The 20,191-nt window shown below is 38.4% G+C and overlaps 1 protein-coding gene across 4 annotated transcripts; it reads left to right on the forward strand.

Moving 5' to 3' along the window:
* The first annotated feature begins 337 nt into the window (after positions 1 to 337).
* On the forward strand, positions 338 to 19,561 carry Ugt317A1 (UDP-glycosyltransferase family 317 member A1). 4 transcript variants are annotated; one of them, XM_067774623.1, is made up of 6 exons: positions 338 to 553; positions 623 to 1,722; positions 13,432 to 13,612; positions 13,681 to 13,771; positions 15,466 to 15,933; positions 18,667 to 19,561. In XM_067774623.1, the coding sequence occupies exons 3-6, from the start codon at positions 13,607 to 13,609 to the stop codon at positions 19,551 to 19,553; spliced, it is 1,452 nt and encodes a 483-aa protein (XP_067630724.1). In that variant the 5' UTR covers positions 338 to 553; positions 623 to 1,722; positions 13,432 to 13,606; the 3' UTR covers positions 19,554 to 19,561. The 4 variants fall into 4 exon arrangements, with proteins under 4 accessions (XP_067630724.1, XP_067630723.1, XP_067630721.1 ...); XM_067774622.1 differs by having other exon boundaries at positions 339 to 553; positions 13,432 to 13,608; XM_067774620.1 differs by lacking the exons at positions 338 to 553; positions 623 to 1,722 and adding an exon at positions 4,481 to 4,679 and having other exon boundaries at positions 13,432 to 13,608.
* Positions 19,562 to 20,191: the final 630 nt, after the last annotated feature.

A 20,191-nucleotide genomic window follows, 5' to 3' on the forward strand; every position in this document is an offset into this window, starting at 1 on the left:
AACTTTATTTATATAGCAAATGAACTGGTGTTTTGTTTGATTTTGAGTGAGTTGAATGCTTATGCCTATGTAACACATGATTATTGTTTTTGTTAAATCATAAAAACTGTTTTTTGGATCGTTGGTTACTTTTTGGTTATTTTTTTTGGGCTCGTTGGTTATTTTTTGTTCATCCTTGTAGCAATCGTGACCACTTCTTGATAAAGTAATCAATGACATTCATCCATTGTTGTTGTTTACACAAACAATATACAAAGACATTTGTTTTCTATTCAAATTCACCAGCCGCTCGGTCGATGGTTGATTATCGCTCCATTGTACTCTTTTCCTTATTCATAAGCGACAACGCATGTACGAAACTACATCAAAAGGTCGCTGATTTCCTTTCCAACATTTTGGCTGCTATTGAGCTGTTTGCGTTCGTTTCAATGTACAACCTACTACCATTCAAATTTATTACGGTCTTCATACTGCAAAAGGACAATGACTTCGCTTGGCGTAAACATTTCATGGTCATGACGTCGATTTAAACTCATGCATCTATAATTTTCAGGTACTTTTAAGCATTAGGAAAATAGTTTTCTATTTATTGTTGTTATTACCTACTCATTTCTCTTTTTAGTGGCGACATAAGTGGACCAGTTAACTTTTTCCGGATACTTTCTATTGGAGAAATGTGTCCTTTTTGTAAGTTGTGCTACTAAGCAAGAATAAAGCGTTTTCAATGAAGGCAAATTTGTTTAATAACTCATTCGTCGACGGAGTGTAATAACTTTAGTTGGAAGGACTCAATCTACGAGCGCCTAGAATGCATATACGAACGTTGTCCCCGCCATGAAAGTCAGGCTTGACGGCTTCTACGCCAGGGTGGGCAAGGAAGGGGTATATGGCAGCATATTCGGCAAGTTCTGCCTGCACGAAGATATTTGACCTAATAGATTGTGGCTGGTCGACTTCTGCGCCACGCGAAACTGGGTCATATCCAGAACCAGGTTTAATCCTAAAAAGATCTATACATCTTAACAGATGCCCCTAAATGAAAAAAGGCTTCCAGTGCACGATTCAAGGTCCCAATGTCGACTCGGATCACTATTTTGACGCACTTGACATTCGCACCAGCCACTGCACGACTACATAAAAGCAACAATAAAGTAAGGAACGCAAACAAAGATTTCGCAACTCGGCTCCCACACCCGACTTTTGGAAGCCAAAAGACAACCTCATAGATTACATGGGCAGTGGTGGCATTTCTCTAGAGAGCTTCGTACATCCGCCTGGGAATACCGGTTATCACGAAATAAAATACCTGCAACTAGAAGTATGCGTAATGAAGTGAAGAAAGAAAGAAGCGAAAAAAAAAGAGAGTTAAAAAAGCGTGGGTGCCAAGAGCTTGAGTTACTAGCCAGCAGGAATAGGTACCGCAAATTCTACCAACAAATTCTGCGACAAATATAGGGTTTTAAGCCCCGATCGAATTTATGTGAGAGCGAAAGCCTCTACCAGGTAACCAATGTCCAGAGAATGCTTAGATTATGGAGAGAACACTTTGCTGCTGTGTTAAATGTTGGTAGTGTTGAAGCATCCAAGAAAGATGAAAAAGCCGTACTCACATTCGAAGAAATTGCAATTAATATACTACCACCCAACTGAGACGAGGTTCGATCAGCAATAACGAGATGAAAAAACAACAGTGCCGCTGAAGCGGTTAGGTAACATGCGGAGGTATTTAAATATAGTTTTCAGATCCTTTTGGGATTATCTCGGACCGTTTTGGGTTTATTCTGCGATTTTTAGATGCTATTTAGGTATAATTTCTATCATCGAATCAGTCGAATGCTGCCAATACATTTCGAGGTTCATGACTATTAAAATACTATTTGGTGTCATTTGGATTATTTCAAGACTATTTCGGTAACATTTCGGGATTGTTTAGAAAACAATTCGAAATTTATTTCGAACCGTTTCAAGATTGTTTCGGAACCATCCCCGTATCGAAATTGTTTTCAGGAGCAATTTGGGATTGTTCACGAATATTTTGGCATGATTTCATGTTTTTTTCGGATAATTTTAAAAGTTCTCCGGGATTTTTCAGAAACCATTTGCCCCTTATCACTTTTATTTTGTGCAAACGAAGCAGCGGCAAAAGGCTATATATAGAAATGAGATGCTAATAACAACAAAAAAAGCATTCACAAATTGCGAGCTTCAAAAATTGTTTCTTTTATCATGGCATAAAAAAGTTTATATGAAAGCTCAAATTTTAGTTTTAGTTTCTAGGAGTCAGCACAATTTAGTTTTAAAATCTACTATAATAGGTAGTATGTGAATATGTTTGTTCATACGACATATACATATGTAAGTGTTGGGTAGTAGCCACACAATCATTCACCCATAGCTATTCACATTTTTATACCCAGATGTAGTCGCTTAGGCATGAATATATATCAAAGTAGAAATAGATTTCAATTGAACCATGCTCGTTCGCCTGTCCATTAAAAAATATTTGATTTGTTACACAATTAGACACAGAATTGATTAGTATTGCAAATTGCCCATTTTTTGAAAAAGTGGTGTCCTTAAGGTGGAACCGTAAGAAAATTTTCAATATTTTGTCGTAAACTCCTGAATTAAACTGCTGTTTCACCTCAATTTTGTTTTATTCTAAATACGTATGAAAATATAAAAAAAGATTTTAATTCAGGCTTGGTCCCAATCTTTTCGGATTGTCATATAAAAACGCCCGCACTGAAATGTGTATTCATTTTTTGAAAATTTTGGGATGGCTCCAGAATCATTGCAAGACAACTTTAGGATCATTTCAAGAACATTTCCAAACCAAAACCGAAAAGTTAGAGAGCCACTTCAAAATCATTTGGAACAGTCTCCAGTCGCGACCAATTCGGAACAAATTATAACTTCAGGATAACTTCAGGATTGTTTTAGATATAATTTCGGGAAAGCTTCAGAATAAGTTCGAGGCTGTTTCGGGACAATTTTGCGACAGTTCAAGCATTTCGGTGTTCAAGTAGTCCCAAAATGGTCCAAGAATATATGAATAGTTCCGTCCCTTTCAAAATTTTTATCGAAGTCCGCCAACCCTTTACGCATGGCAAAGGCGGCGCTTTGCTCCAGACAAGTTGATATATACGCGCATAAATGAGAGAATATAAGGCGGTCAAAAGCAGTCGGAAGAGTCCACTCTTATTACCTGAATAGTAACTTTATACATTACAAATTTTCGGACGTCACGCTCCTTTTTCTTATAATAGTTTCATTAAGGCGCAAAATCGTATGAAAAGCTGAACCGATGGGGACTCCTTTCAAATAAGAAGAACATATTTAACAAAATACCTAACCAATTTTGCAGCAGTTTTTTGGCTTTCTATTGATCTTTATTTGCTATTTATTGTTATGATCTCTTTCACAAAATGGTCATAAAGTCAAGGAAATTTTCAAACTAGGCATAAATTTAAATTAAGAAAAGTCATGAAGTCGATTGAGCTTATGACTATTTGAAGTGTTGATAGGGCCAATTGATCTTATGGTCTTAACGTCAATCGATCTTTTGTCACCCTACTGAAAAATGTATCGCGCTGTTCAACATATACTTGCATATATCTCATAAATCAGCAAAGTATAGAGTTTTTGCAATAAACCCACATAGGGGTATAAAGTGATAGATTACAGCGCAATTTAGCCTTTCTTATTTGTTTCACTGTAGCATGCCACATGAAACCAAAAAAATTCATTCAGTCTCATGAGAATCATTACGATCAGCTACAACTACATTGACTACCGTAAGCGCTAGTACCCACATAGTCTTGATTGTGCAATGAGAACATCGATCTCCAGCGCTGAGGGCATTGGGAGGTTATTATACACGATTCTAATTACACATATGTATATTTTTCGTCAACGCAATACCCATACATACACTTGTTAAAATATGTATGTATATACATTAACCTGTGTCGATTTGTATGGACGAAAGTTACCCGATATCGCGCCATTGATTTTTCGATAGGATTTGGGCTCAGGAAAAAAATGTCCACTACGCATACCCAAAAAAAATAATTTTTGAGCCTGCGAAAAATAAATGGCGAAAGGGTAAATTTTTCGACCAAAACACTACCCAAAACTCAAAAATATATTTTTTTTTTTTTTCAAAAAACTGTTGTGAAAACGTTGGCGATAACAGTTTTATGAAAAAAAAAAATATTTTTTGGGTTTTGGGGAATATTTTGGTCGAAAAATTTACCCTTTCGCCATTTTCTTTTTCGCAGGCTCGAAAATTATTTTTTGGGTATGCGTAGTGGAACTTTTTTTCCTGAGCCCAAAACCTATCGAAAAATCGATGGCGCGATATCGGTTAATACATCGACCCAGTCTAATGTATATACATATGTATGTGACCTATGTACAAAGAGCACATGAACGCCTGTGCATAATCAATTTACGCTCTGGATTCCAGGATTGTGCGATCCACTGATCGCCACATATCAGTTCTATATGCCGGATTGGTGCGGGTGCGAGCTAATTTTAAAATGCTGCAAATCAAACAAATGTGAAGTGTTTTAATTTAAGAAAAGTATATTTAAAAAAAGTGCACAAATCTCATGAATATTTATTTCACCAAAGAATACAATATCAATTGGAAGAAAATGGTAAAATTAAATACCGTAAGAATTCAATTAAATAAATGAAAGCCATTGAAGGCAAAGCCTCGCTAGTTTATATTTCAAAAAAAAAAAGAAAAATGCATTCTCAAATAATTTATTCAAAAAAAAATATTTATGTGGAAACATATTTAAGAAATTTTACTCAATCTAAAATAGAATCTGTGTAAGAGTTTATGTATTGTGTTTGACTCTTGTGCGGATCATTGATAAGCCAAATCAAAGTGCGTACGCTTATGATGTGTCCATATGGGAGTTTACACCAAATCAGACTATTGCCGTCTGAGCTAGTAAACAAATTCCGCCATGCACTGTACAAAAACGTGTACATGCGTTCAAGTAAGGCTACTGCATTATAATATATTAATTTTTTGCATTTAGATATTGTGACGAAGTTGTAAGCTCAGTTTAAAGTGGATAACAAGATAATTTGAAAAATATTTAAAACCGTAATCGTAGTTGCGAAGATTTCTTTTAGTTGCCCTTATTTCACATCGAAATAAGCTGCGATAAATTTGAAATAGGTACTGTTCCCTTAATTTGAAACAAATCTCAAGATCTTCGGAAGTATGTACGGCTCTTAGTTAAAATCGAAGTTTTAAAAGAAATGGTGTCGCAACCGTAACAGGAAAAGGGGACAAAGTTTAATAAGTGTTGCGATGGTAACATTGGGTAAACTTTCTTTGAGACTGAAGGCACTATACTCAAATTTGAATTTTATTTAAATCAAGCGGGAATTAGGACACTAGTCAAGTCCACTAATTTTATTGGTACAATTAATTTTTCTTTGTAAGCCCTCGTTGTTGAGATATTGCCCAAAGTTTGGACCACGATGACCTTAATATATTTTGTTTCAATATGGGTATCACACGAAAGGAGCTGTTCAGACTACCAAGATAGGATGAATTTCGTTTGTATACAACAACCAGTTATGGAGATTGTGCCCAATAAACACTAAAAAAAAACAATCATATCGCGATCGTAACATTTTAAAGTGCTAATATATCAAGAAGGGTCAAGTAGTCGTTTTTCTTGGATTCCGGTATCAATAGATGCAATTTCAAATTAAGATATGGTAAGATGGTTTTAGTGACTTTAGTGGGAAAATTTTACAAGGTATGGTAAAGACATGAGTTCGACACAATTTATGAAATTTATAATGTCGCGACCATAACGTTCTTTTTTGACCTTTCCTGTTTCTATTAACTAGTTTTCTAACTTGTTATTTATCTCATTATATTTCTAACTTCTTGAAGTCCATTTTGCATACAATAATTGAATCATTACTTTGACAGTTTTATTTAAAATTATGAAAGTTTTACACAAAAGTATCGCGCAATAATGGAAACTCCCATATGGAATTGGCAAAGACTTTTTTTATCACACATATGAATGAGTGGCTCAAAAAACATTGTAAACGCCGCTAATATTTTTCTCTTACATTGCTCAATTCATTTGATTATCAATTCTACCAATGTTATATTTTCCACCATAAATCATTGTTTGTGGATACATTGAATGAAGTACAAGGAGAAACTGTTTTCTATTTCATAATTAAGTTTTTTTATTTCATACCTTGAAATTTTTGACTTGCGCTAACAACGTTTTTTGAACCACCCAATCATATACATACATAGATGTACAGTTCCTGTTTGAACGTCAGCAAGTGTTGATACAAAATTCCGTTTCAGATCTAGACCTAAAGTACCAAAAATACTAGTTTGATAGTAGCTATATTTCCACTAGTTCGAAACTATAGGACAGGTAATGCCTGCGGGTGTTAATTTCCACCACTAACGATATCGCCATTTGAAAACAAGTAAAAGAGATTGCAGGTGAACTAGTAATGGTTCCAAATCCACTAGAAATACACCAGTGCAGATAAAGACATTTTCTCTACTGGGACGGCGCCCACATAAAAAGAAGAAAAACGATGTTTGAGAGTCAAAACAGAAGCAGGAACCAAAACCGGACGCCGTGTTATAAATTTGTTATCGAGGTGTTAACGGTTTCTCATCGAAGAGTTATCGGTTTGTTATCGACGGTACATGGGCGTGTTATACATTTCCTATCGAATAGTTATCGATTTTTTTCTCGAAGTGTTATTCATTTTATATCGATAAAAGAGGTTAATGATTGATTATATCGATTATTTTTCGAAAAGTTACTGATATATTTGCAAAAAGTTATCAATTTGCTATTTAAAGTTATCGATTGTTATCGAAGTATAAGAAATGTGTTATTATCGTGTTGTAGGTTACTTATCGAAAAGTTATGGATTTGTTATCCAAAATATATTGGTGTATTATCAAATAGATTTCGGTGTTTTATCAAAAAGTTACTGATCTATTACAGAAAAAGTGCTGATTTGTAGTCCAAAATTTATAAATTCGTTATCGAAAAGTTATTGGTTTCCTATCAGAATGCTAAAATAAAAAACTAATGCAACGTGTTTTAACCTCCGAAGAGATTTTAGGCCTAGTTTTTTTTGCTCCTTTTAATTTTCTCTACAAATTGGCGGGACGGAACCTACATGTTTTATGCCGACTCCGAACGGCATCGGCAAGGCAAGGTTTTCATGGAGAAGTTTTTCATGGCATAAATACACTCGTCATAGTTGCCAAATCACTGCCGAGGGGCGATCCAGTTTGGAAAAACTTGTTTCTAATTCAAAAGAAAAAACTGTTTCTAAATTTGTGTTGTTGCTGCCCGGTGCTTGAACCCAGGATCTTCTGTGTGTTAGGCAAAGCATGTTACCACCACACCACATCGGCCGCCTACTAAAGTGTTACTAATTTGTTAACAACGAATACTCGGTTTGTTATGAAACAAATGCCGATAAAACTTTAATATCGATAACAAGCCGGGAAGCTACTAATAAGAAGCTGGTGGCTCGGTGTTTAAAAGCAGATGACGATAAGAATTTGCCATCGGTAGCAAGCCGATAATGAAATAATAACTTAGCGGTAACGGTTGTTACCGAAAAGAAGCCGACGAATCTCTTCTCTACCTCTGTCGTATTTGATCTTTAGCCCCTGGTCGAGGAGCCTTCTAGAAACTAAAATTACATTTTGCGCTTTCGAATCTGTGTTGTTTTGCAATAAAAAAAATGTTTTGGTAACGAAAATTATTGAATATAGCAGAAAAAGCTAATTTTAGCATTTTCAGGTGCAAATTTCTCAAAAACCAGAATCAACTTTAAAATTCCGAAACTGGATTCAGTGTATTGAAGGACTTTGGAAAAGTATTGACTTAATTTGAGGTCTAAACTTTGTCGAACTGTTACTTATTTGTTTTTTTTTTTTTTGAGAGGGATGATGCTAAATTTGTGGATGAATCATAATCTTAATTTATATAAACACTTTTCAAAATTTTTAGTTATTGAACAAACTGTTAGCCTCCGCATTATCTTGAAGAAAACGCCAAGAAAATGTGTTATTCTCACAGAGTTCCGAAATACAGATAGTAAGATTAGATAAATTAGATTAATACCTGGTTTTTCAGAGCGAGTTTTAACTCTAGTTAAAGTTGACCCGTGTTTAACCTTGCCTTGTTCGATAACATAAAATTTTGCTGCTCATCTCAGTTTAAGCGGCCGAAGTGGCATGGTTAAGCTTAGTTAGGTTAGGTGGTAGCTGCCCTAATTTTTTTTTTTCCTTAGGTCTCTATACGCTAGCCACGCTTCGAGAATATGTATTATTTCTTTTCTTGTATCTTTTCATGTACATAACTTGAATTTAAAATTATTATAACTTAATATATACATGCATATGAGTATAGTTGGTGATATGATTTTATGAAACAATACTGTCTGCAACTGGAATCAGACGTGAGTTTAAATTTCAGGTATTTAACTTAGCATACAGTAATGAATATTTGTTATTGCAATGAATTAAAGATTTTTAGTGTACTAAATATATTATTAATAAATTTCTTGAAAGACTCGATCAATTCTTGATTCCGTGAAATATATATTATGTTGTATGGTTGTATGTTGAGCTCCTTGTAAAGGGTTTCATGAATTCTTCTCGCATTCTGGTACCTGGGACACGAGTAGATTAAGTAACTAATTGACTGCTGCCCTGATAAGGAAATCTCACTTGGAAAACACGAAGGTCCGTTGTGATACCACATACAACAAAAATAACGGTGACTTAGATCTAGCTACTTAGAGAATCGTTGGGTAGCAACGATAACGCTCCGAATTATACCGATCTCAACTTTGGAGAAATCCTCGGGAGATCCAAGTGAGTCGCAACCGAAGTACTTTCGCCTAGTTCTGGCGAAAGCTGGGCAATCAAGCATAAAGTGATTTGGCGATTCCACCTCATCATCCTCCATACAGCTGCAGCAGGATTGATTTCCCAGTATATTGAGACGTACCACATGAATACCCATGGGACAGAGCCCTGTCAAAATCCCAATGACCATTGATAGGTGAGCCTTAGTGAACCCAATTATTTCAGCAGACCTACTGCCATCCACTTTCGGCCAGAAAGATCTTGCTACCCTACAAGACGTGGTGTCTGCCCAACGTTTGCTGAGGTGACTCGATGCCAAGTTATGGAGGAGCAATCCATAGGTGGCCATCGGAATCCCGAAATCCCTACAGCCATCTTCATCCGGTTCAATTGTACCGATGCGGGCTAAGAGATCCGCTTGACAGTTACCCGGGACCTAGATAATCTTAATTGTAAAGTAATTCGATGCAATCGCAAGCGAGGTCAGGCACTCCCAGACCACCCTCGATCGCACTGTAGTTGAGCTCAAAAGTGGCAGGGTTAAACTCTAGTCAACTTTAACTGGAATTTAAACTCGCACTGAAAATCCCGGCTTAAGTGGGCATATGCAAAAATTATGATCATGTGAGGTACTTTTTTATAATGTGTCTTTTGTATTTTACCTTCTTAAGTCTGCAATAACATCCAGGCAGCCTACCTTATTCGCTTATTTAAATTTAAATGCAAAAGCATCTAATTCTGTCACATTCAGAACTTTTATTTCTATATTCACTCTTTCTTTCAACTGCAAAGCCTTAAATGCGCTGATTTAAATAAGATAATAGAAATATTTGGCTACAACATTTTAGCGTTTGCAATTTTGATTGAAATAGAAATGTAAAACTTTTCTGGCTGTGGGTATGAAGAAGGCAGCAGCAACATAAAAGACCCTCTTGTAATGAGAACCATCTAACAATAGGCAATCAAATCAAAGTGATTGTACAAGTAAAGTTCAGAGCTTTAGTCAGCTAAACAGAAATTGTATGGTTTATAATATCTAAGGGAACTATGAAAATTGCATTACCTTTTTATTTAAATTTTCCAAGGAAAAGAACCTACAAACATATTTAAAGCCATTTACATTTATATATGTATAACCGTTTTATCTTTTTTGGTGTGATGGACATGTATTGTAGGTATTCTTTTATGCAATTATTTTTTATTGTACAAGTAATATTTGTTATTTTGAAAATCCATTAAAGTTAGCGTAAAGTAAATATGTCACTCAAACCGCCACAGCTGAAATTTCAATGAATCTGTGTTCCTTTCTATGGATAACAAACATTTCCGAAATATAAGCAAAATCGTGCTAAAAAAAGCTTTATTAGACCAGCTCTGAAATAATCCGAAAATTATACAGAATGCCGAAATGATCCCGAAATTTTTCCGAAGGCGATCCCGAAATAATAATAATAACACCCAATGGATTAATACCCTCTAAGCCACGCCCAAGCGTCGCATAACGCACGGATTTCTTTTTGCCGAGTAGTTGATAAGCGGAGGTTTGTTAAGCGTCGAGATCTAAAACTGCTCAGCTACAGAATAAAAATCATCAGCTGAGTATTCTACATAACAGTTAGAAATAATCACAATTTCTTTTTTGAGTCATAAGCCACCTTTTCATAGACCGGGTCACATATACTACATTGTTAAATACGTAAACATGTTTAGAAGGTAAATTTTTTAATTTTTTTGTTTTTTTTTTTTTTTTTAGATTTCAGAGAGGATATGTCAGTTGTCTTTATAAAAAAAATGTAAGGCGCGATAACCTCCGAAGAGATTTTAGGCCGAGCTTCTTTTCCAATTTGCGTCGTGCTTCTTTTTAATTTTTCCTCCAAATTGGGGGAACGGAACCTACTTGTTTTATCCGACTCCGAGCGGCATCTGCACGGCAGATGAGTTTTCACTGAGAGCTTTTCATGTCAGAAATACACTCGGCGTGCTTGCCAAACACTGCCGAGGGGCGACCCCGCTTAGAAAAATGTTCTTCTAAGTGAAGAAAATCTGTTTCTAAAGTTTTGATGTTGCTTTTCCCAGGGCGTAAACCTAGGATCTTCCGTGTGGTGGTCGGAGCATGCTACCATCACCCCGGCGGCGGCCGCGATTACCACATTCTTTATTACGACGGCAGAATAGTCGCACAATCTATCTGAAATACACCCAAAATGATTCCGAAAAAATCTGAAAGAAGCGCGAAACCAAATGCGAAATTTTACTAAAATGGTTCCGAGATAAGCACGAAAACTGCCCCTAAAAGGACCTTGAAAACAATGACGAAGTTTTCCTGAAACGTACCCGCAATTATCCACAAAACAGTCCCGAAATAAACCAAAAATAGTCTCGGGTCGCTTTTAAAATTATCCTGAAGTATACCCGAATTAGTCCCAAATATATTTTCGAGCTTATCCGAAAATAATCTCAAAACTATCATGGAAATGTCTCGGAAATAGTTCCGAAAGGATTACGAAGCAACCAAGAAAAGGTTTCGAAATTCTCTAGAAATAAAAAAAAAAAACCAAAAAATGCAAAGCGCGATATATGTACCTCCGAAGCAGGCATGCTTAACCAACGAACCGATATCATTTCGTTACGATAATCAACACAGCATTCAGTCATTTCGTTTCGTTTATTAACGTTAATTATCGATAACGGTTCGTTGGTTAAGCATGCCTGCTCCGAAGAGAATTTAGGTGGTGTTTCTCTTCCAACCTCCATCGTGCTCGTTATAATTTTTCCTACAAATTGGCAGAAGGAAACCTACATGTCTTACGCTGACACCGAGCGGCATCAGCAAGGCAGACTGAGAACCTTTTCATGGCAGAAATATACTGGGAGTGTTTGCCAAATCACTTCCGTTTAGAAAACCTTATTCTAATTGAAAAAACCTGTTTCTAAATTATTGATATATATTTGTTCGGAATCTTCGATGTGTTAGGCGGAGCACGCGACCCCCACACCACGACGGCCGCCCGTCTAGAAATGGTTCCGAAATAATTGCGACTTAATTTCGTAATAGTACCAAGGCCCAAGACCTTCGGGGAGTGTCCTTATCGTTACAACAACAACATAAAGGGAAATACAAATTTGGCCTACAAATTTATTCGTCATTTGTTCGGAATCTTCGGTGTGTTAGGCGGAGCACGCGACCACCACACCACGGCGGCCGCCCATCTAGAGATGGTTCCGAAATAATTGCGACTTGATTCCGTAATAGTACCAAGAACCAAGACCTTCGGGGAGTGTCTTTATCGATACAACAACAACATAAAGGGAAATAAAAATTTGGCCTACAAATTTATTGGTCATTTGTTCGGAATCTTCGGTGTGTTAGGCGGAGCACGCGACTACCACACCACGGCGACCGCGCGTCTAGAGATGGTTCCGAAATAATTGCGACTTGATTTCGTAATAGTACCAAAATTATCCTGAAAACAATGCTGAAATTATCCAGCGTTAGTTTCGAACTGATCCGGATATAATTCCGAAATAATTCCGAAAAGGCCCCATATTATCCGGAAGTAGTCCCGAAGCTATTCCGAAATAGTTCTACTAGGTTTTCGAAACCCCTTTCAAAATTATCCTGAAAAAGTCCCGAATTTCGAACTGAAATGGATCAGAAGTTATCCTAAAATTACCCGAATATAGTTTCGAAAAAATTCGAAACTACCTCTTCAACAACTCCAAAATTATCTAGAGATACTCCCAAAATAGTTTCGATATGACCTCGAACACAATTCCAAAATTAAGCAAAACTGGTACCGAGCCTAATGACCAATAAATTTGTAGGCCAAATTTTTATTTCCCTTTATGTTGTTGTTGCAGCGATAAGGACACTCCCCGAAGGTCTTGGGGAGTGTTATAGATGTTGATGGTTCTTCGCCAGATGCAGGTCCGGTACGTTCCGGTACCAAGTCCGACCATCTCGGAAACGATTTGTTATGACCACATTCGACCTTCTAGGCCATACCGCCCTCCCACCCCCTCGATCCATGAGGAGTTCGGGGTCGCCAGAACCTCGGTTGTTAATGTAACAGGATTCGCCACGGATAGGTGAGGTTGACAATTGGGTTGGAGAAGCTACATATATATTGCCCTGGGAACCTCAAAGGTTTGCGCTACACAACCCTTTGAATCTATTTGGTATTTTAGTCGCCTCTTACGACAGGCATACCTACCAATGGTATATTCTAACCCCCTAACCCGCTGGGGGTTATTTCCCTTTACCATCCTACGAGTTTCGACCCTTCCGCGTCTTCTTCAAGGAATCTAGTTTTTATAAACAAAAAAATAAAAATTACTTAGACCAAAATTAGTTATTTCAACTAAAATTGTCCAGCCACTCAAAACAAACATTTGGACAGCAACACATCCTTAAATCCCCACTTTCATATTTGTAATATTAAAAAGATTAATAAAATGACATTATGTACCTACTTATATTTCTTGCTTATTTTTATATTTTTATTTACATCAAGTGGAAAGATTTAAATCATCGCATCGTTCTGCCCTTTGCATTGGCTTTACTATGTCCGTTTACATGGAGCCCGTCAGTCAACGCAGCCAAAATTCTTGGTTTATTTGCTCATCCAAGTGAAGGTCATTTTGCTGTAATGCAAAGTTTGGTATTGGAGTTGGCCAAACGGGAGCATAATGTATGTATGTGTGTGCATTTTTATGTATGTGTTCGTAAATTTTATTTTGATGATTCGGTTTTTTTATTCAAGGTCACAGTGTACAGCAGTCATCGCTTAAATGAACGTGTGGAAAATATTAAGGAAATTATTGTGGAGCCTGAATATCAATTTTGGAAACATTGTAAGTGAGATTTATGACCGATTTTTCAGTTTGAGTTTAGTATTTCCACTCACTTTTAAAAGCTTTTACATTGGGCTCATTCGCATTTCGGTTAACCTTCCCTCGCCGTCGATAGACACCAATCCATCGCAGGAAAATGCACTGACGTAATTTTCCCGGAACATTTAGTGATTGTCAATCACTCCGCGATCTATAAGCTTTTCTGATGATTACACAGTTGGCTCTGTGGTTTAAAGTAAATATTGCAATGGCTCATCAGCAAACCTGCTCAGATTTCCTGTAGGCGTGAACACAAGCTCTCGGCTGATGACCCTCACCGCCCTTTTAGTACTGAAACTAATAGCGGCTCCCTGCACCGAGCTTGCTTGGATTATCGGTTCCGATGCCCCTCCGCAACTCGAAGAAATTCCGCCACTTAAGATAGTCTCACGAAGATGATTCGTCGAGGTTTCTTGCAATCCTTGTTGTTTTTGTTATTGTAGCGATAGGGATACTACCCGAAAGGCCCTGGGGAGTGTTATAGATGTTGAAGGTCCTTTGCCGGATGAAGATCCAGTACGTTCCGATAACAAGCACCATTAAGGTGCAGCAAGCCCGACCATCTCGGGAACGATTTGGTATGACCACATGAAACCTTCTAGACCATAACGCCCTCCCACCCCCTGGATCCATGAGAAACTGGGGGCCGCCAGAGCAACGGCTGTTAAAGAAAGGATTTGCCACAGGTAAGTGAGGGTTGCGCTACACAACCCCTTTGAATCAATTTGGTATTTTAGTCTCCACTTACGACAGGCATACATACCGCGGGTATATTCTAAGCCCCCTAACCCGCTGGGGGTTCTTGCAATCCTTCTTTTATCTATGTGGTTGGCCGTACTCTTTCGTCTAGTTGCGTCCCGTCCAAGCTATAGAAATCACCATACTGGGCGATAAACTGGGTCAAACTTCAACTGCCTATACAACGCCAACTTAATTTTAATAAATCCAGAACATACTCGGAGGTCTTCCTGGACTTTAACGAAACAGAGGCAGCTACAGTATTAGCCCAACAACCATCTTAGTAGGATTTCATACCCAAATAATGAGGCAACCCGCATAGATGAGAGTAACCAGTGGTGGTCAAACCATAGGTAAAATAAATAGGCCAGTTAGCGTCGTCTGCGGGTTTTGATATATTCACGTAGTGCTTTGTCGAGTTGTCATCTCCAGAGGCATCTCGTGCAGAATGTGACCGCCTATCACATTCGACCACATGGCTGTTTGCAGCCACTGATCCGAAGTATGATAACTAGAGCAAGAACCTTAACCCCTTGCCAGCGTGAGCTTTTATTTTTGGAATTTCTTTCGAATATTTTCGAACATTGCATCCAATTTTTTAAAGTTTTCAATCTATTTGCCACAGCTCCCAATGTGAAAATTCACGCCGTCAATTAAGTTTAGCTTAAACCGCGTTAATGCATATAATGAAAATATATACCCACCGCATCATATAAATGCAGCCCACAAATTCTGTTGATGTCACATGAACTTCCTCCCACTAGCACGTGCATTACATGAATGGGAAATTATTGAACTTCGTGCATATTTTCTTGTTCATCTCAATTTGTACCTTCCTACATTGCAGATTTTAAAACGTTATTTAATTATATTCCTATTACCTTCTTATAATTACTTATTCTCCCTTTTATCCACAGTGTTAGATGTTACCGGCAGCCAAGCAGGTGGTCATCTCCAATTAAGTCAACTAACCGAGTCAGCAATGCAAAAGTCAATGGCCAGTGTGGGAGGTGCAGCAGTCGACTACTTCATGTCCAATGCAGCCATGCAAAAGTTACTTCATTTACCAATCGAAGAATTCGATTATGACCTGGTGATTGTCGATTTATTCTACACGGAAGCTCTGCTGGCTGTGGGGCATTTTTACAATAAACCCACCATTGGTATTGTGAGTACAAATTTCGAGAACTACATGGAACACGTGCTAGAACAAATTGTACCTGTTGCTTGTTCGCCTAACGATTATGTACACTACGAACGGGAAATGAGCTATTGGGCACGCTTGGGGACAGTACGTAGCTGTTTGTCACGTCGCAAACAGTTTGTGAAAAGTAATTGGGGTGCTCAGGAGCAGTTGATACGGAAACATTTGGCGCATTTCGAAGGCAAGTGAAAAGAAGGGAAATATATAGTTGCTTTAATAAGTAAGGGATTATTTTTGTTGTTGTTGTTGTTGTTGTAGCGATGAGGTTTCTCCCCGAAGGCTTTGGGGAGTGTTATCGATGTGATGGTCCATTGCCGGATACAGATCCGGTACGCTCCTGTAACACAACACCATTAAGTTGCTAGCCCGACCATCTCGGGAACGATTTATATGGCCACATTAAACCTTCAGGCCATCCCTCCCTCCCCACCCCCAAATTTGGGGTGGCCAGAGCCTCGTCTGTTAGTGAAACAGGATTCGCCACGGGTAGGTGAGGTTGACAATTGGGTTTGGAGAAGCTATATGATGCGCTGGCAACCTGAAAGGGTTGCGCTACACAGCATATTTAATCTGTTATTTTAGTCGCCTCTTACGACAGGCATACCTACCGCGGGTATATTCGGACCCCCTAACCCGCTGGGGGTACGCATTAATTTTCATAAGTTTTGCTGAGATTTTTAATGAGTGCGATGCGAGTAAATAGCGGGTACTTTCCCTCAATAATTATTTCGGTATCAATTACTTTCTTCAATCCTTTTATATGAGTACAGGTATCAAGTAAAGGTGGTATCGGAGCAACACACACACAACAGTATAGCGTAAGTTCGGATGTAACCGGACTTCATGTGTATAAGAAGTGTTGTTTGATTCGTTTGTTCCTTCTTTGTCGGGATGGTTTGAAGCCAGCGGGTATATTCTGCTACATTTGAACGTAGCTGCTGCTGCCCTAGCGGAGAGCAGAAGTTAATGAGAAGAAGCATGGCGAAGTCATTCTTGTAGAGAGGGTAGAACAGCTCTCCTGGAATTATCGAGCACCAAGTAAGTCGTAACTAGCAACCAACCGAGAGAGCGGGCGCTTGGCATTGTCCCGTGAGACAGTGACATTCGAAGGCCGTTCGCTGACAAATACGTTGGAGATGACAAGTCTGCTTTTGAGTGACTGACAGGGGAGTATAAAGTCCGAGTACCAAGCCTGTGAAGCAAACTGGCTACGATGACCAGACTAGCACCTCCATATAAACAAAAATGTGAAGGAAATGTTGTACCCAAATCTTGGGAAAAGGGTAATGGGTTGTAATCACCTCTTCCCGTACTTTGGCAAGCACTAGGACTAGGCTGGTGCCCCGATAACACTGGGGAGGCTTGATTTTATCGGGTGACCTCGGGAGAACGACTAAGCATCTTTCTTCTACTCACAATCCTTTTTTCATTTATTGAATATAAACTCCAAGTATTCCGGTATGAGCTTCCATAACCCCTTATTGACCTCTCCTCTCAACTCAACAAAACTCGGCTATGCTTTAGACATAACGTAACTCCTCATCACCTATTTGAGGTAAAGCCGCTTATTGTGCAGGAGGTCCTTGTGCCTCCGTCCTAGGAAAGAAGTTTTCCACCTTCGACCCCAAAATAAACGGAGAAGTGGATATATCACAATCCATTTATAACGTTGCATTCCAATCGCTGTCTTAGGACCATACGAACCTTTCAATCAGCTCTAGAGGTGCGACTGCCGCACCTCCCTTATGACTACACAATGCTACAGCTCTAGTGCTAGCCGCATACAGAACAAATGTGTGAGCCCAAGGGACTGCTGGTGTGTCAAACCGTTACTTTGCTATGAAATCCTTGTTTGGTGGACAGCGACACAAAAAGGTACATATACCAAAAAACTTGAGGCGGTATGCCGATCTTAAATGATAAGCATAACAGAAGTCGCTTCAGTCCCGTCAATATATACATCGATAGTTAGGCTGAGACTAAAGCAATAATCTCACACAGTATTTCTTCAAAAAGCGTCTTGGATGCAAAGAAGCATTGGAAATTCTTCGCTCAGGCCAAACCGTACATATATACTGGCTTCCCGGTCATAAAGGGATAGAAGGTAAAGAAAAGGCCGATATGTTGGCAAAGGAGGATGCAACACTCGCTGAAACGACAATAGACGTCCCAATCCGTTTGGGCGAAATCAAAATGAGGCAGGAGCTGCATATGATTCATCAAGCAGGATAGGTGTGGATAGAAGCGCTTGGCTGCAAAATTTCTGTGTTCGTTTGAAAATCCTACGATATTAGACTTACAAATTTGCCCATATCTCTAAACAGAAAAGACTTAAGGCTCTTGACTAACTGGACACTGCCTTCTGGCGTCAAGCGCTTATTCTTTAGACATCGTCATTAACAGCAGATGTAGGAAATGCAAGCTGCAGGAAGAAACGTTTTTAGCACGTTGTGTTCGTGTCCTGCGCTAGCAAGGTAAAAGCTTCAGCTACTAAGAGTGGCAGAGTTGGCAGATCCCGAGGTTCGGGAAATCGTCTGGCATTTTCCAAAAGTACAGAGGTATTTTATAACATAGGACCTGCTACTTAATTGGGGGTTTTCCCTTTGGTCTTCAAACAAATGCTGGCACCTCTATGTATGTAAGGTCTTTATTGGCCGGTCAACTCAATATTATTAAAGACTGTATTTTAAATAAGTTGAGGTTTGTGTGGGATCTCCATTGACTGAGTGGTGCCTCAGCCTTCTGCAAACCCCTTCCTTTTTAAATTCTAATTACGCATGTTGTGTGCGAAGAGCTGTACAAAGTAATGTTTGCACAACTGGGTATAATTACATATATATCCTTAAGCCTTAGAATTTACTTTTTGTTATATAAATTTGTTCATATATTCATACTATATTTGATATTTTCACAGGAGCTTCCGTACTCAACATACCCACTCTACAAGCTGAACTAGCGATACTCCTGCTCAATAGTCACGTTCCACTTATAACGCCACGTCCAATGTTAGCCAACACAATCGCAGCTGGTGGCATGCACATACGACCGCCACGTGAATTACCTTGGCCTATAAGACGCTTTTTGGAAGAATCGCGTACTGGCGTTATCTACATAAATCTAGGTAATGAACAACTTTGCGCCGATATACCCAAATCTATATTCGATTTACTTACAAATACTTTGGTAAAAATGAAAGAACGCGTGTTATGGACATGTCACGATTATACCGATTTAAAGAATTTACCTGCAAATATAATGGTACAACACGCAACAACACAAACAGACATTCTGGCACATCCACATGTACGTACATTTATAATGAATGGAGATTTACTTAGCCTGCAGGAGGGTATAGTACGACACGTGCCAATGTTGGGTTTACCCATATTTCGTAATGAAATGCAAAATATGGCATTGGCCGTGCAGCTTGGTGTTGGTATACAAATAAACCAAGCGAATCTAACAGAAACGTCACTGAAATGGGCTTTGCAAACGCTTAAAGAGGATAACACATATGCGCTGACAATTCGTCGGGTATCTACAACCTTTCGTGATCGGCCTTTAGGTGCCTTGGAGACGTGCATTTATTGGATGAATTATGTATTGCGACATGAGGGTGGCGCACAATTGCGAACAATTGGCGTTGGCATGCCATCTAATCAGTTACATTTATTCGATTTATTTATTTACTATTTTACGGTTGCCCTGTTAATTGTGGGCGTGCTTGCGTTAGGTTTCTATGGAGTCATAGTTTTGCTGAGGAAACGTGAAATGGAAAAAATATACTCAAAGTTAAGTTAAATCAAGAAGCTGTGTTAACTTCATTTACTTAAGTATATGTCACAAATCTATTTTACTTCCTTTATATTAGGTCGGTTGAATGTTTGTCCGCTTTACATACAAATCTTGCAATCGATTTTTAAGTAACTTCTCATTGAGTTACAAACTTGAAACTTTACACATAGGTTAGAACACCGTGACAATGCAACAAAAGGAAAGGTGAAGTACGGATCGAAATAATTAGATAAGAATTTGAAAATTTACAAACCAGCTTTTAAGTAATTTCTCGATGAGCTAGAGACTTGAAATTTCAAACTTAATGCAGAGGTCGATGACAGCCGATGACACGATACAAAACGATTCGCTAGGGGGCGCACGGGATGAGATATTTAGAAAAATTGTACGAAACAGAGGGAATTTTGGGATTGATTTTTATGTAAGTTCTCATTGACCTACAACTGTAAAACTTCACAGATAGGATAAACGCCGAGAAAATTTAAGAAAAGGAGAAAGAAATGCCGTTAGGTGGCGCACGGATCGAAATATTTAGATAAGAATTTGGAAATTTGGTGTTTTAAGATCGATTTTAAAGTAACTTCTCATTAAGCTACAAACATGAAACCTCAGATAAAGGTTAAGACACCGTGACAAAGGAACAA

This window comes from Eurosta solidaginis, chromosome 3 (assembly GCF_040869045.1).
Source record: "Eurosta solidaginis isolate ZX-2024a chromosome 3, ASM4086904v1, whole genome shotgun sequence".
Lineage (NCBI taxonomy): Eukaryota > Metazoa > Arthropoda > Insecta > Diptera > Tephritidae > Eurosta > Eurosta solidaginis.